The 16,907-nt window shown below is 32.8% G+C and overlaps 1 protein-coding gene across 2 annotated transcripts in view; it reads right to left on the minus strand.

Annotated features, from left to right (window-relative positions):
* Nucleotides 1-16,907, minus strand: part of adcy5 (adenylate cyclase 5) — a 92,987-nt gene that overhangs the window by 15,945 nt on the left and 60,135 nt on the right. For both annotated transcript variants that reach the window (XM_056388834.1, XM_056388833.1), the window contains exons 8-9: nt 4,225-4,362; nt 712-734 (exon numbers count right to left, since the gene is read on the minus strand). In XM_056388834.1, coding sequence (XP_056244809.1) covers nt 712-734; nt 4,225-4,362 — 161 coding nt within the window. The remainder of the gene's footprint in view (nt 1-711; nt 735-4,224; nt 4,363-16,907) is intronic.

Below are 16,907 nucleotides of genomic sequence, written 5' to 3' on the forward strand. Positions count from 1 at the left end.
AGAGAGGAGCACAGACGAACCGGGAAGAGAAGAAGAGAATGAGTATTTTTTTGGCATTTGCAATTATTTTAAAATGTTAATTCTGCATGAGGTGCTTATGTTCGTTTGTCTACCTGAGGTGTTGGACGTATTGAGGTGAGGTCATACCTCCCTGCAGACCCAACTCCCAACAGAACATTGTTATTATTTTATATGTTGTTGTTTTTGTATCGTCCTGAAGCAGCAACAGGTTTGAAAACTTCAAACTAAAATATTAAACTTTTATGTTCAGTCCTCGTAGCATCCTCTAGGTGCTTGCTATCCAGGTGCACAATGCTTTAATGTTACCATCTGTGCTTTGTTTATGCAAATTGCGAAGCGTCTTAATGGGTGTTTACATCAGCAATAAGCAGCTACAACATTAAGTCTCTCGTAATACTTCAACGCCGCTGATGTTAATGTGTTTTCCACTGTGGGGAGGAATGAATGGAAACAGCAGCATAAACACATCCGCACTGATGTCCTCTCTGCCTCAAACAGAGCTTTAAAGTCATTATGCCAATTATGATTCCTTTCAGGGCTCATGTTTGTTATTGATTGCAAAGTGGCCCATTGAGTCTATGTTAAAAGAAACAAACTCTGCCTAGTGTAGGAGAAAGTGCAGATTCATGTCCAACAGGTGTAAAGAGGAGAGGGAAGACACAACAGTGTTGAAGAGCAGCCACTACTCACTTGTCCTTGGGGTCTTCAAAACCCTGCAAGACAGAGAAGAGAGATAAATACAAGTTAATGAATAATTAGCTGGGAATCGCAGCTTCCAACAGTCTGACAGCAACAACTGGGAACTTTATTTTTTACCTGCTTTGAGTCAGACTCACTTTTTTTTTTTTTTTTTTTAACTTTACCACCCATCCCATCAACAAAAGTTTTTTTTTTAGATTTAGAGATCTCTGGTAATTGACAGGATATTATTATCATTTTTTAAATTGATGAAGTAAATGTCAAACATTTGCACAGCGGACTCGCTGCGTTTCTCTGCTCGACATCGCTGTAAATGAAACATCTTTGTGTGTATAATAAGCACTTTGAAAGTTCACTTTTGACTCTGGAAAAAAAAAATTCATATATTTTATAGAAGATAATGATAATTGCAAAATCATGAATAATGAGCAGATGGAAAATGATTGTTAGCTGCAGCACAGACATCAGTTCAGCTGATGAAAGGCAGCTCAGCATTAACTTTCACAGTGATGCCCGCACAGTTTTAAGCTAGTAGATGAATGAGCTACAGTACATACACTTATTTAATTTCAAAAACATTTAAAGTTTTGCCGTCGCTATAACTTCTACTGACCTTTCTGCAAAATCATTTTAATCTCCCAAGTATATATTTTTTATTATTATTAAAAACTGAGTTAAGGAGCTTCAGTCCACCAATCATCCCTCTGACTGCACATCTGCTTGTTAAATTTAATTATAATTATCACATTCAACACTGGCATTATAATTTTGAAAATAACAGCCCTTCTTCCTGATGACATAACATCAGGCCTCCAAGAACTAACTAGCTGACATAGATAATTAGTACGAGCCAGAGAAAATGAAATGAAGCAGGAGGTATGGAGGGAGAGGCTCCCCGTGGCTGGAAGCAAGTGAGCAGGAAAAAAATCAAGTAGGCGTCAGCTGAAAAATGAAAGATATTTGCGTCAAACTGGGCTGAAGATTGGCAGCGCTCTATTCATATCCCATCCGCTCTCAGCTCAGCACAGCAAGAAACAAAGGCTGCAGTTCACAAGTGATTATAATAAGACGTAAAAAGTTTTCTGGTTCCTGAGATCTGATAAAAAAAACAAGTCACAGAAGAGAGAAATGAAAGGTGGAGGTTACAAACAAAGAGACAAACGGGATGCGTTTCACTTTTTCTTCTTCCAAAATGCGCTTGAATGAGAGTCAAAAAGGTTCATAATCGCACAGATAAGAAACACTTCATGTTAGGAGAGCTGTGTGCATGTTCATCATCTTCCACCATTGTTCTGATGATAATCTGATCCAATGATTCAAGTTAAATAATTAAGCATTGCTCTGCTTCTACTTCTTTCAGAAATTGGTATTTGCTTCGTAACAATATAATTTCTGCACAAATTATCATGTCGATCTACTGTGATACACTCATGCATCATGCAGTGGTTGGTTCAAGAGTTTCTCTCTGTGGTGATTAACTTGGAATTCAAATTTCTTTTTGCCTCTAGGCATTTTACAACAAGGGAACTAATGTGTTTCTCTGGCTCCCTCTTGTGGATGAAACCGTTAATGAAGGAGCTGAGCAAAGACTGCAACCTGAAAAAAACAGAAAGGAAGAAGCTGAAATGTTGACACTTCTGCTTGTTCCACTGTTTCCTCTCATGAACAAATAGTAGAAAAGGAAAGCACATGTGTACAAATTCTGGATGCCTCATAAGTCATTCACAGTCCAGTGCTCAGCTCCATCTGTGTCTGGACAGACAAAAAAAAACCACACAGAGCATCCATTCATAACACCCCTCCCATCCTCCCTCCCTGCCATCCATATAAAATTCCTCCCTCATGCCCTCTACGCGTCTTTGACTCTTCACGCTCTACAACTTGCTTTATCTTCACAGCTTCCCGGGTGATTAATGAGCAGTATGGAGATAGAGAGTGATAAGCAGGGAGGGGGGACAATAGAGGCCGAGGATGAAGAGAGACTGAACTGTGGCAAATAAAGTTGCTGTCAAAAGCGCTAATGTTTCTGCAAACTCTGAAAGGACTCTGTGAGTCAGGGCATAAACTTGGGTGACACACACAGCAGTAATTGAATGTACTCGTGCAGAACAACAGAGATGCACCTGTTTTTGACAGGTTTTTTTGTTTTTTTGAAGATGAGCAGCCTTAAATCAGTTTGAAATCATTTTGTTGTTTTGATTTTCAGAATATCAGAAGGTGGCACTCTTCTCTTTGTTTGCTCAGTCATATTAGCTGCTGGTTGCTAATGATGCTATAAATATATATATAAAAACTAATAATCATATAAGAGTAATTGTGTGCGATGTGGAGTTCTAAAAAAAAAGATTAAGAGGAAACTGTTTTGAAGAACACTTGCATAATATGCACCTCACCTTCAGAATAAAAGCAGGGAAAGACAATTGAGTATCAAAAGGTTTTTAGGTAAGGTAATGAAGCATGTGTGTATGCCAGCTTGACAGCAGTGTCCCTCTCTGGTTAATGTCTGCATCTTTCAAGCTCCATGACCCAGGACTGGAGTACAGGCTTTCTGTTATAAATGCATAGTCTCCAAGTCCAAGCTGAGATAACCCTGATGATGCCAAAGAAAACATTTTGTTTTCTCAAGCTGTGTAGCACTCCACAGGACGGGAAAACTTAATGTGCCACTTTTTCAATATAGAGTGTGTAGAACAACAATGTAAAAGTTAAACAGAATGTGGCTTGGCCTTCGTCTCTGTCTGCCCTATAACAGATTCATTGAGAGAGGTGGGTGGATTGATGATATGGATATGAAGAAAAACAATTTGTTTGTGTGTGTGTGTGTGTGTGTGTGTGTGTGTGTGTGTGTGTGTGTGTGTGTGTGTGTGTGTGTGTGTGTGTGTGTGTGTGTGTGTGTGTGTGTGTGTGTGTGTGTGTGTGTGTGATTCAAATGTGAGCGCATCCATTCACTGAGTGAGTCAGTGTTTGCAGGGTCGGCTCAGCAGGAAGAGCCACAGTATGTAAATAAAAATGATTCTCGGTGTGGTCACATCACTCTGCTGCTGCATTTCAAGCTTTTCCTCCACATCAAATTAAGCCCATGAGAAGGTGAAGTTTGTTGGATGGGGAACGCTCTCTTTTTTTTTTCTTTTCTTTTTTTTTTTTGCTGCTCAACTGGCAGCAGTGCACCGACAATTTGTTGTGGTACCAGCTTCATTGCAGCCACCTACACATTGCCGTTGTCTCCTTGAGTGCTCTCGAGAGCCTCTCAGGGCACAAGGTGATGTATCAGAGGCGGCGTGTGCCATTAAGGGCCGTCGCTCCTGCTACTCAGGACTGCAGATCAAAGGATTGTGGGTATTAACAATGAGGTAGGTTCATCACCAAATGAAAGCTGAGATGAGATATTGGCAAAAGAGTCACCTGGCTGTGGCACTCCAATAACACCGACAGGCATAACAGAAATGCTACAAAGCAGACGGTCGGGACAAGTATAACAATCGCCACTTTTTAAATCTTCCTCACCATCCTCTTCATCTCCTTGGAGACCTGGTTCCCGCCCAGATGGTTGTAGAATGGACGGTCAGTCCAGTGGCCGCTGTTGTGGGTCACAGAGTTGGTCCTCTGTCGGTTCATTTTGGCGATCATTGCCTTTTCCTCTTTCTGTCGGAGACACAGAGGCAGAAATGGATGTCAGAATATATTCATTATATGCTGACAAACAAAAGATAAACTTTATTTACAGACACAAAATCACTTTCTCTTGTTTAGTTGATGTACTATGATGATGGCGGAACATACATTGACTGCAGTGCTGTTGTGTGTCATGTTCACTTTTGAGGTAATTGTATTCCACTTGAGTAATTCCATTAAGTGCTACTTTTGAACTTTACTACTGAATACAGGAGGAAATATTTAGACAAATGGTTGTGGCTCCAAATGGAAGTCAATCCCTATAGCCTCCCATGTTAAAATACCCAACTTTACAGCACAAATAAACATGTTTACGTTTTCTCACCACAAACCAGCATGCACTGAAGTCTCAACTCCGCACATGCACCCCATTTTTGGATTAGCCAGGAGCTAGGTCAAGTCAGGCACTGCCAAGATGGCAACGGCAGAGCAGCTCACTCTGAACTTCAAAACCGCTCTTAAGAAGCCAATGGGTGACGTCTCGGAGGCTACGTCCATCTTTATTTACAGTCTATGGTTGTATCATATGCAAATCATAATGCAGGTACATATCAAACACAGATGGGTTCTCAGTTAGGAGGTGGTTTTATTATTCAGCAAGTCATTAGTGATGTAGGCAACAACTTGAAATGAAAGCCTTAATGATCAGTCTGACTTTGTTCATAACAGTGAAAACTAACTAGCCTGTTCCTGTTGTCTTGTCTTTTTTTAACAGAAGAAGCAGTCAAAACAAAAACAGCATCACCAGAGGAGAACCTCCTTCCATTGCAGACACCAACTTTAAAGATCTATTTACTCATCAAACTGTGAGAAATGGTAAATAAAAGCATCGAACTGTAATACTGTTGTTGTGTCCTGCAGAAATACAATCTTTTTTAGTTCTCTTTTTGTTGTGTTGGAAAGATTGTTTTCAGAGAGTCAATCTGTAACTATTTATTTCTTGCAGATCTGACATAAGGACAGTGTACTGTCTTTAGGATTTTTTTTTTTTTTTTTTTTCCAGAAATAAGAAAGTAGCCACACTAATTGGATTATACAATCTTCCTTCTGTCTCACAGCATGAGCAGCAAAGTGAGAGGAAGATATCACTTCACATGACATTCTATCTATAATCACAGCTTGTGATAGTGCTGGAGGACAGAGACAGCTGATAAAAGCAGTACAGTCATAAACAAACTGGAGCTCACGCAGCGAGGCAGAGATGAACTCATTCCTCTCCGAATCGCACTTCACGTGACACAATACCACTTCATAAACAATGATATGCGCAACAGTTAAACTGTGTTTTTTTTCCAAACCTTAATACACATCAGGCCTGAGGCTGCAGGTTAGACCTTTCAAAACAATAAATCAAGGGCATGGTATTGGTCTCAACATTAGTAGGGACGCAACAATCCTGCCACCCCTCCAAAACAAAGATTGGCTTTTTAATGCCGTCAACCAAACGGTTGTAGTATAGCCGATATATGTAAAGATTACATATGACACCTGTTAGAAATTGAATAGAAATCATATATTGACATAAAGGTGTAGCTAATAGAAACATGTATTTAGTAAGTTTATATCATAGACATGTTACATAAATATATATCCATCCCAAAGCCTGTCAGTATATTTTCATATCATATATGTAAATATAAAAGATTGACGTGTGCTTAAATTTAATATGAAATATTAAGAAAATCATATCCAAACACATAGAATTTTAATAAGCATGTTGTTTTATTCTCGTTTCCAGGTAATGGACATTGAGATAGTGGACTCACAAAAAACTGGGGGTTCACCTGAACAATAAACTGGACTGGACTCACAGCACTAGTGCACTCTACAAAAAAGGACAGAGCAGGCTGTATCAGCTACAGGGACTCAGGTCTTTTGTAGGGCAGGGGGCGCTCCTGAGGGCCTTTTTATGACTCTGTGGTGGCATAAGCCATTTTCTACGGCGTGGTCTGCTAGGGCAGCAGCATCCCCACTGCTGAAAAAAACTGAACAGACTGATCGGGAAGGCCTGCTCTGTCCTGGGATGCCCTCTCAACCCAGTGGAGGTAGTGTGCGACAGAAGGATGATGGCTAAGTGTTGGTTGTTCACACAGTGAACTACAACCACACATACCAAAGACAACAAACACCATGTGGAATAATTTAACTCACCAGCTGTGCAATATTACTAAGTTACTTATTACTGCTATTGTCTTGTGTTTTGTTATACTTATTGTCTAATTGTACATATTATTATATTCTTCATTATTTATATTATCTTTTTATACTACTTGGTACTGCCATTTCACAGTTTTTTCTTTCTTATGCTGTCATTTTGCTGCTGTAATACTGTAATTTTGCCCACTGTGGGACTAATAAAGGAATAGCTTATCTTTTAATAAAGTTGTATTTTAGTGCTTTGCTTTATTGCATTTTATTTCATGTGTGTTATACACTTATATATTCATGTATCCAGAGGATGTATATATTTCATAATAATATATCCTCTTGTAGGTGACAAGATGTTAACATCACTCTTGGTATAGGGACATATATATAATAAGTCATAGTATACTAAGGCATAAAACATCAATAAAATGTCATAGTATAGTAAAACAGAAAACCGTCATGGATAAGTCAGCATTAAGATTTTCATAATTATTAAGACATAAAAAGGTCAAAAAACATCATAGCATAGTAGGGCTTAAATGTCAAAAAATGTGATAGTATACTTAGTCATAAAATGTCAAAGGACGTAATAGTATAATCATGCATGGAAACATCAAAGGACTTCATATTATAGTAAGGTATAAAAACGTCATTATAGTAAGGTATAAAAACTTCATATTAAAGTAAGGCACAAAAACGTCAAAAAATAGTAAGGCATGAAAAAACGTTGTACTATAGTTAGGCATAAAAGCGTGAAAAAACGTCATAGTATATTAAGTAAAAAAAGTCCAAAAAAGTCCTAATATAGTAAGGCATAAAAAAGTCATTGTATAGTAGGGCATAAAAACGTCAAAAAAACATCATAGTATACTTAGGCATTAAAACGTCATAGTATGTTAAGGTAAAAAACATTATAGTTTAGTATAATTTACAGTTAGGCACAAATACGTAAAAAAAAACGTCATAGTATAGTAAGGCATAAAAACTTCAAAAAATGTCATAGTATAGTAATGCACAAAAATGTCAAAAAATGTCATAGTATATTAAGGCATTAAAACATGAAAAAAGGTCATAGTATATTAAGGTCAAAAAACGTCATAGTATAGTAAGGCATAAAAACATAAAAAAAACGTCATAGTATATTAAGATAAAAAACGTCATAGTATAGTAATGCATAAAAACGTCAAAAAACGACATAGTATATTAAGGTCAAAAAACGTCATAGTATAGCAAGGCATAAAAACATAAAAAAAAAACATAGTATAGTAAGGCATAAAAACGTCAAAAAAACATCATAGTATATTTAGGCGCAAAAACGTCAAAATACGTCAAAGTATATTGAGGTAAAAAACGTTATAGTATAGTAAGGCATAAAAACATGAAAAAACGTCATAGTATAGTAAGGCATAAAAACATTAAAAAATGTCATAGTATAGTAATGCACAAAAATGTCAAAAAATGTCATAGTATATTAAGGTAAAAAACGTCATAGTATAGTAATGCATAAAAACGTCAAAAAACGACATAGTATATTAAGGTCAAAAAACGTCATAGTATAGCAAGGCATAAAAACGTCAAGAAACGACATAGTACATTAAGGTCAAAAAACGTCATAGTATAGTAAGGCATAAAAACATTAAAAAAACGTCATAGTATATTAAGGTCAAAAAACGTCATAGTATAGTAAGGCATAAAAACATAAAAAAAACGTCATAGTATATTAAGATAAAAAACGTCATAGTATAGTAATGCATAAAAACGTCAAAAAACGACATAGTATATTAAGGTCAAAAAACGTCATAGTATAGCAAGGCATAAAAACATAAAAAAAAAACATAGTATAGTAAGGCATAAAAACGTCAAAAAAACATCATAGTATATTTAGGCGCAAAAACGTCAAAATACGTCAAAGTATATTGAGGTAAAAAACGTTATAGTATAGTAAGGCATAAAAACATGAAAAAACGTCATAGTATAGTAAGGCATAAAAACATTAAAAAATGTCATAGTATAGTAATGCACAAAAATGTCAAAAAATGTCATAGTATATTAAGGTAAAAAACGTCATAGTATAGTAATGCATAAAAACGTCAAAAAACGACATAGTATATTAAGGTCAAAAAACGTCATAGTATAGCAAGGCATAAAAACATTAAAAAAACGTCATAGTATAGTAATGCATAAAAACGTCAAAAAACGTTATAGTATATTAAGGTCAAAAAACGTCATAGTATAGTAAGGCATGAAAACATTTAAAAAACGTCATAGTATAGTAAGGCATAAAAACATTAAAAAAACGTCATAGTATAGTGAGGCATAAAAACTTCAAAAAAACATCATAGTATATTTAGGCGCAAAAAAGTCAAAAAAACGTCATAGTATATTAAGGTAAAAAACGTCATAGTATAGTAAGGCACAAAAACATCATAGTATAGTAATGCATAAAAACGTCAAAAAACGTCATAGTATAGTAATGCATAAAAACGTCATACTAAAGTAGGGCACAAAAACGTCAAAAAACGTCATAGTATATTAAGGTAAAAAAACGTCATAGTATAGTAAGGCACAAAAACGTCAAAAAACGTCATAGTATAGTAAGGCACAAAAACGTCAAAAAACGTCATAGTATAGTAAGGCACAAAAACATCATAGTATAGTAAGGCAAAAAAAGTCAAAAACGTCATAGTATAGTAAGGCACAAAAACGTCAAAAAATGTCATAGTATATTAAGGTAAAAAACGTCATAGTATATTAAGATAAAAAAAACGTCATAGTATATTAAGATAAAAAACGTCATAGTATAGTAAGGCACAAAAACGTCAAAAAAACATCATAGTATAGTAAGGCACAAAAACGTCAAAAAACGTCATAGTATATTAAGGTAAAAAACGCCATAGTATAGTAATGCATAAAAACGTCAAAAAACGTCATACTAAAGTATGGCACAAAAACGTCAAAAAACGTCATAGTATATTAAGGTCAAAAAACGTCATAGTATAGCAAGGCATAAAAACGTCAAGAAACGACATAGTACATTAAGGTCAAAAAACGTCATAGTATAGTAAGGCATAAAAACATTAAAAAAACGTCATAGTATATTAAGGTCAAAAAACGTCATAGTATAGTAAGGCATAAAAACATTAAAAAACGTCATAGTATATTAAGATAAAAAAAACGTCATAGTATAGCAAGGCATAAAAACATAAAAAAAAACATCATAGTATATTTAGGCGCAAAAACGTCAAAATACGTCACAGTATATTAAGGTAAAAAACGTTATAGTATAGTAAGGTAAAAAACGTCAAAAAACGTCATATTAAAGTAGGGCACAAAAACGTCAAAAAACGTCATAGTATAGTAAGGCACAAAAACGCCATAGTATAGTAAGGCACAAAAACGTCAAAAAACGTCAAAGTATAGTAAGGTAAAAAACGTCATAGTATAGTAAGGCACAAAAACGTCAAAAAACGTCATAGTATAGTAAGGCACAAAAACGTCAAAAAACGTCATAGTATAGTAAGGCACAAAAACATCATAGTATAGTAAGGCAAAAAAAGTCAAAAACGTCATAGTATAGTAAGGCACAAAAACGTCAAAAAATGTCATTGTATATTAAGGTAAAAAACGTCATAGTATATTAAGATAAAAAAAACGTCTAAAAACGTCATAGAATAGTAAGGCACAAAAATGTCAAAAAACCTCATAGTATAGTAAGGCACAAAAACGTCAAAAAACGTCATAGTATATTAAGGTAAAAAACGCCATAGTATAGTAATGCATAAAAACGTCAAAAAAACGTTATAGTATAGTAAGGCACAAAAACGTCAAAAAACGTCATAGTATATTAAGGTCAAAAAACGTCATAGTATAGCAAGGCATAAAAACGTCAAGAAACGACATAGTACATTAAGGTCAAAAAACGTCATAGTATAGTAAGGCATAAAAACATTAAAAAAACGTCATAGTATATTAAGGTCAAAAAACGTCATAGTATAGTAAGGCATAAAAACATTAAAAAAACGTCATAGTATATTAAGGTAAAAAACATCATAGTATAGCAAGGCATAAAAACATAAAAAAAAACATCATAGTATATTTAGGCGCAAAAACGTCAAAATACGTCACAGTATATTAAGGTAAAAAACGTTATAGTATAGTAAGGTAAAAAACGTCAAAAAACGTCATATTAAAGTAGGGCACAAAAACGTCAAAAAACGTCATAGTATAGTAAGGCACAAAAACGCCATAGTATAGTAAGGCACAAAAACGTCAAAAAACGTCAAAGTATAGTAAGGTATAAAAACATGAAAAAACGTCATAGTATAGTAAGGCATAAAAACATGAAAAAACGTCATAGTATAGTAAGGCTTAAAAACGTCATAGTATATTAAGATAAAAAAAAACGTCTAAAAACGTCATAGAATAGTAAGGCACAAAAATGTTGAAAAACGTCATAGTATATTAAAGTAAAAAACGCCATAGTATAGTAATGCATAAAAACGTCAAAAAACGTCATACTAAAGTAGGGCACAAAAACGTCAAAAAATGTCATAGTATAGTAAGGTAAAAAAATGTAAAAAAAAAACGTCATACTAAAGTAGGGCACAAAAATGTCAAAAAACGTCATAGTATAGTAAGGCACAAAAATGTCAAAAAACGTCATAGTATATTAAGGTAAAAAAACGCCATAGTATAGTAAGGCACAAACACTTCAAAAAACGTCATAGTATAGTAAGGCGCAAAAACGTCATAGTATAGTAAGGCATAAAAAGTCAAAAAACGTCATAGTATAGTAAGGCACAAAAACGTCAAAAAACGTCATAGTATAGTAAGGCACAAAAACGTCAAAAAACGTCATAGTATAGTAAGGCACAAAAACGTCATAGTATAGTAATGCATAAAAACGTCAAAAAACGTCATAGTATAGTAAGGCATAAAAACATTTAAAAAAATGTCATAGTATAGTAAGGCATAAAAACATGAAAAAACGTCATAGTATAGTAAGGCATAAAAACGTCATAGTATAGTAAGGCACAAAAACGTCAAAAAACGTCATAGTATAGTAACGCACAAAAACGTCATAGTATAGTAATGCATAAAAACGTCAAAAAACGTCATAGTATAGTAAGGCATAAAAACATTTAAAAAAATGTCATAGTATAGTAAGGCATAAAAACATGAAAAAACGTCATAGTATAGTAAGGCATAAAAACGTCATAGTATACTAAGGTACAAAAACGTCAAAAAACGTAGTATAGAAAGGCACAAAAACGTCAAAAAACGTCATAGTATAGTGAGGTATAAAAACATGAAAAAACGTCATAGTATAGTAAGGCTTAAAAACGTCATAGTATATTAAGATAAAAAAAACGTCTAAAAACGTCATAGAATAGTAAGGCACAAAAACGTCAAAAAATGTCATAGTATAGTAAGGTAAAAAAATGTAAAAAAAAAACGTCATACTAAAGTAGGGCACAAAAACGTCAAAAAACGTCATAGTATAGTAAGGCACAAAAATGTCAAAAAACGTCATAGTATATTAAGGTAAAAAAACGCCATAGTATAGTAAGGCACAAAAACGTCAAAAAACGTCATAGTATAGTAAGGCGCAAAAACGTCATAGTATAGTAAGGCATAAAAAGTCAAAAAACGTCATAGTATAGTAAGGCACAAAAACGTCAAAAAACGTCATAGTATAGTAAGGCACAAAAACGTCAAAAAACGTCATAGTATAGTAAGGCACAAAAACGTCATAGTATAGTAATGCATAAAAACGTCAAAAAACGTCATAGTATAGTAAGGCATAAAAACCTTTAAAAAAATGTCATAGTATAGTAAGGCATAAAAACATGAAAAAACGTCATAGTATAGTAAGGCATAAAAACGTCATAGTATACTAATGTACAAAAACGTCAAAAAACGTAGTATAGAAAGGCACAAAAACGTCAAAAAACGTAGTATAGAAAGGCACAAAAACGTCAAAAAACGTCATAGTATAGTGAGGCTTAAAAACGTCATAGTACATTAAGATAAAAAAAATGTCTAAAAACGTCATAGAATAGTAAGGCACAAAAATGTCAAAAAACCTCATAGTATAGTAAGGCACAAAAACGTCAAAAAACGTCATAGTATATTAAGATAAAAAAACGCCATAGTATAGTAATGCATAAAAACGTCAAAAAACGTCATACTAAAGTATGGCACAAAAACGTCAAAAAACGTCATAGTATATTAAGGTCAAAAAACGTCATAGTATAGCAAGGCATAAAAACGTCAAGAAACGACATAGTACATTAAGGTCAAAAAACGTCATAGTATAGTAAGGCATAAAAACATTAAAAAAACGTCATAGTATATTAAGGTCAAAAAACGTCATAGTATAGTAAGGCATAAAAACATAAAAAAAACGTCATAGTATATTAAGGTAAAAAACATCATAGTATATTAAGATAAAAAAAACGTCTAAAAACATCATAGTATAGTAAGGCACAAAAACGTCAAAAAACGTCATAGTATAGTAAGGCACAAAAACATCATAGTATAGTAAGGCATAAAAAGTCAAAAAACGTCATAGTATAGTAAGGCACAAAAACGTCAAAAAACGTCATAGCATATTAAGGTAAAAAACGCCATAGTATAGTAATGCATAAAAACGTCAAAAAACGTCATACTAAAGTATGGTACAAAAACGTCAAAAAACGTCATAGTATAGTAAGGCACAAAAAAGTCATAGTATAGTAAGGTACAAAATACGTCATAGTATAGTGATGCATAAAAACATAAAAAAAAACGTCATAGTATATTAAGGTCAAAATACGTCATAGTATAGCAAGGCATAAAAACATAAAAAAAAAACATCTTAGTAAAGTAAGGCATAAAAACGTCAAAAAAACATCATAGTATATTTAGGCGCAAAAACGTCATAGTATATTGAGGTAAAAAACGTTATAGTATAGTAAGGCATAAAAACATGAAAAAACGTCATAGTATAGTAAGGTAAAAAAACGTCATAGTATAGTAATGCAAAAAAAGGTCAAAAAACGTCATAGTATAGCAAGGCATAAAAACATTAAAAAAAACGTCATAGTATAGCAAGGCATAAAAACATAAAAAAAACGTCATAGTATAGTAAGGCATAAAAACATGAAAAAACGTCATAGTATAGTAAGGCATAAAAACGTCATAGTATCGTAAGGTACAATAACCTCAAAAAACGTAGTATAGAAAGGCACAAAAACGTCAAAAAACGTCATAGTATAGTAAGGCTTAAAAACATCATAGTATATTAAGATAAAAAAAATGTCAAAAAACGTCATAGTATATTAAGGTAAAAAAACGCCATAGTATAGTAATGCATAAAAATGTCAAAAAACGTCATACTAAAGTATGGTACAAAAACGTCAAAAAACGTCATAGTATAGTAAGGCACAAAAAAGTCATAGTATAGTAAGGCACAAAATACGTCATAGTATAGTAATGCATAAAAACATAAAAAAAACGTCATAGTATAGTAAGGCATAAAAACATGAAAAAACGTCATAGTATAGTAATGCATAAAAACATAAAAAAAAACGTCATAGTATATTAAGGTCAAAATACGTCATAGTATAGCAAGGCATAAAAACATAAAAAAAAACATCATAGTAAAGTAAGGCATAAAAACGTCAAAAAAACATCATAGTATATTTAGGCGCAAAAACGTCATAGTATATTGAGGTAAAAAACGTTATAGTATAGTAAGGCATAAAAACATGAAAAAACGTCATAGTATAGTAAGGTAAAAAAACGTCATAGTATAGTAATGCAAAAAAAGGTCAAAAAACGTCATAGTATAGCAAGGCATAAAAACATTTAAAAAAACGTCATAGTATAGTAAGGCATAAAAACATGAAAAAACGTCATAGTATAGTAAGGCATAAAAACGTCATAGTATCGTAAGGTACAATAACCTCAAAAAACGTAGTATAGAAAGGCACAAAAACGTCAAAAAACGTCATAGTATAGTAAGGCTTAAAAACATCATAGTATATTAAGATAAAAAAAACGTCTAAAAAACGTCATAGAATAGTAAGGCACAAAAATGTCAAAAAACGTCATAGTATATTAAGGTAAAAAAAACGCCATAGTATAGTAATGCATAAAAATGTCAAAAAACGTCATACTAAAGTATGGTACAAAAACGTCAAAAAACGTCATAGTATAGTAAGGCACAAAAAAGTCATAGTATAGTAAGGCACAAAATACGTCATAGTATAGTAATGCATAAAAACATAAAAAAAACGTCATAGTATAGTAAGGCATAAAAACATGAAAAAACGTCATAGTATAGTAAGGCATAAAAACGTCATAGTATCGTAAGGTACAATAACCTCAAAAAACGTAGTATAGAAAGGCACAAAAACGTCAAAAAACGTCATAGTATAGTAAGGCTTAAAAACATCATAGTATATTAAGATAAAAAAAATGTCAAAAAACGTCATAGTATATTAAGGTAAAAAAAACGCCATAGTATAGTAATGCATAAAAATGTCAAAAAACGTCATACTAAAGTATGGTACAAAAACGTCAAAAAACGTCATAGTATAGTAAGGCACAAAAAAGTCATAGTATAGTAAGGCACAAAATACGTCATAGTATAGTAATGCATAAAAACATAAAAAAAACGTCATAGTATAGTAAGGCATAAAAACATGAAAAAACGTCATAGTATAGTAATGCATAAAAACATAAAAAAAAACGTCATAGTATATTAAGGTCAAAATACGTCATAGTATAGCAAGGCATAAAAACATAAAAAAAAAACATCATAGTAAAGTAAGGCATAAAAACGTCAAAAAAACATCATAGTATATTTAGGCGCAAAAACGTCATAGTATATTGAGGTAAAAAAACGTTATAGTATAGTAAGGCATAAAAACATGAAAAAACGTCATAGTATAGTAAGGTAAAAAACGTCATAGTATAGTAATGCAAAAAAAGGTCAAAAAACGTCATAGTATAGCAAGGCATAAAAACATTAAAAAAACGTCATAGTATAGTAAGGCATAAAAACATGAAAAAACGTCATAGTATAGTAAGGCATAAAAACGTCATAGTATCGTAAGGTACAATAACCTCAAAAAACGTAGTATAGAAAGGCACAAAAACGTCAAAAAACGTCATAGTATAGTAAGGCTTAAAAACATCATAGTATATTAAGATAAAAAAAACGTCTAAAAAACGTCATAGAATAGTAAGGCACAAAAATGTCAAAAAACGTCATAGTATATTAAGGTAAAAAAAACGCCATAGTATAGTAATGCATAAAAATGTCAAAAAACGTCATACTAAAGTATGGTACAAAAACGTCAAAAAACGTCATAGTATAGTAAGGCACAAAAAAGTCATAGTATAGTAAGGCACAAAATACGTCATAGTATAGTAATGCATAAAAACATAAAAAAAACGTCATAGTATAGTAAGGCATAAAAACATGAAAAAACGTCATAGTATAGTAAGGCATAAAAACGTCATAGTATCGTAAGGTACAATAACCTCAAAAAACGTAGTATAGAAAGGCACAAAAACGTCAAAAAACGTCATAGTATAGTAAGGCTTAAAAACATCATAGTATATTAAGATAAAGAAAACGTCTAAAAACGTCATAGAATAGTAAGGCACAAAAATGTCAAAAAACGTCATAGTATATTAAGGTAAAAAAATGCCATAGTATAGTAATACATAAAAATGTCAAAAAACGTCATACTAAAGTAGGGCACAATAACGTCAAAAAACCTCATAGTATATTAAGGCACAAAAACGTCATAGTATAGTAAGGCAAAAAAAGTCAAAAAACGTCATAGTATAGCAAGGCACAAAAACGTCATAGTATAGTAATGCATAAAAACGTCAAAAAACGTCATAGTATAGTAAGGCATAAAAACATTAAAAAAAATGTCATAGTATAGTAAGGCATAAAAACATGAAAAAACGTCATAGTATAGTAAGGCATAAAAACGTCATAGTATAGTAAGGTACAAAAACGTCAAAAAACGTCATAGTATAGTGAGGTATAAAAACATGAAAAAACGTCATCGTATAGTAAGGCTTAAAAACATCATAGTATATTAACATAAAAAAAAAACGTCATAGAATAGCAAGGCACAAAAATGTCAAAAGACGTCATACTAAAGTAGGGCACAAAAACGTCAAAAAACGTCATAGTATATTAAGGTAAAAAACGTCATAGTATAGTAAGGCATAAAAAGTCAAAAAACGTCATAGTATAGTAAGGCACAAAAACATCATAGTATAGTAAGGCATAAAAAGTCAAAAAACGTCATAGTATGGTAAGGCACAAAAACGTCAAAAAACGTCATTGTATATTA

This window comes from Seriola aureovittata, chromosome 11, assembly GCF_021018895.1.
Source record: "Seriola aureovittata isolate HTS-2021-v1 ecotype China chromosome 11, ASM2101889v1, whole genome shotgun sequence".
In the NCBI taxonomy this organism is placed as follows: Eukaryota; Metazoa; Chordata; class Actinopteri; order Carangiformes; family Carangidae; genus Seriola; species Seriola aureovittata.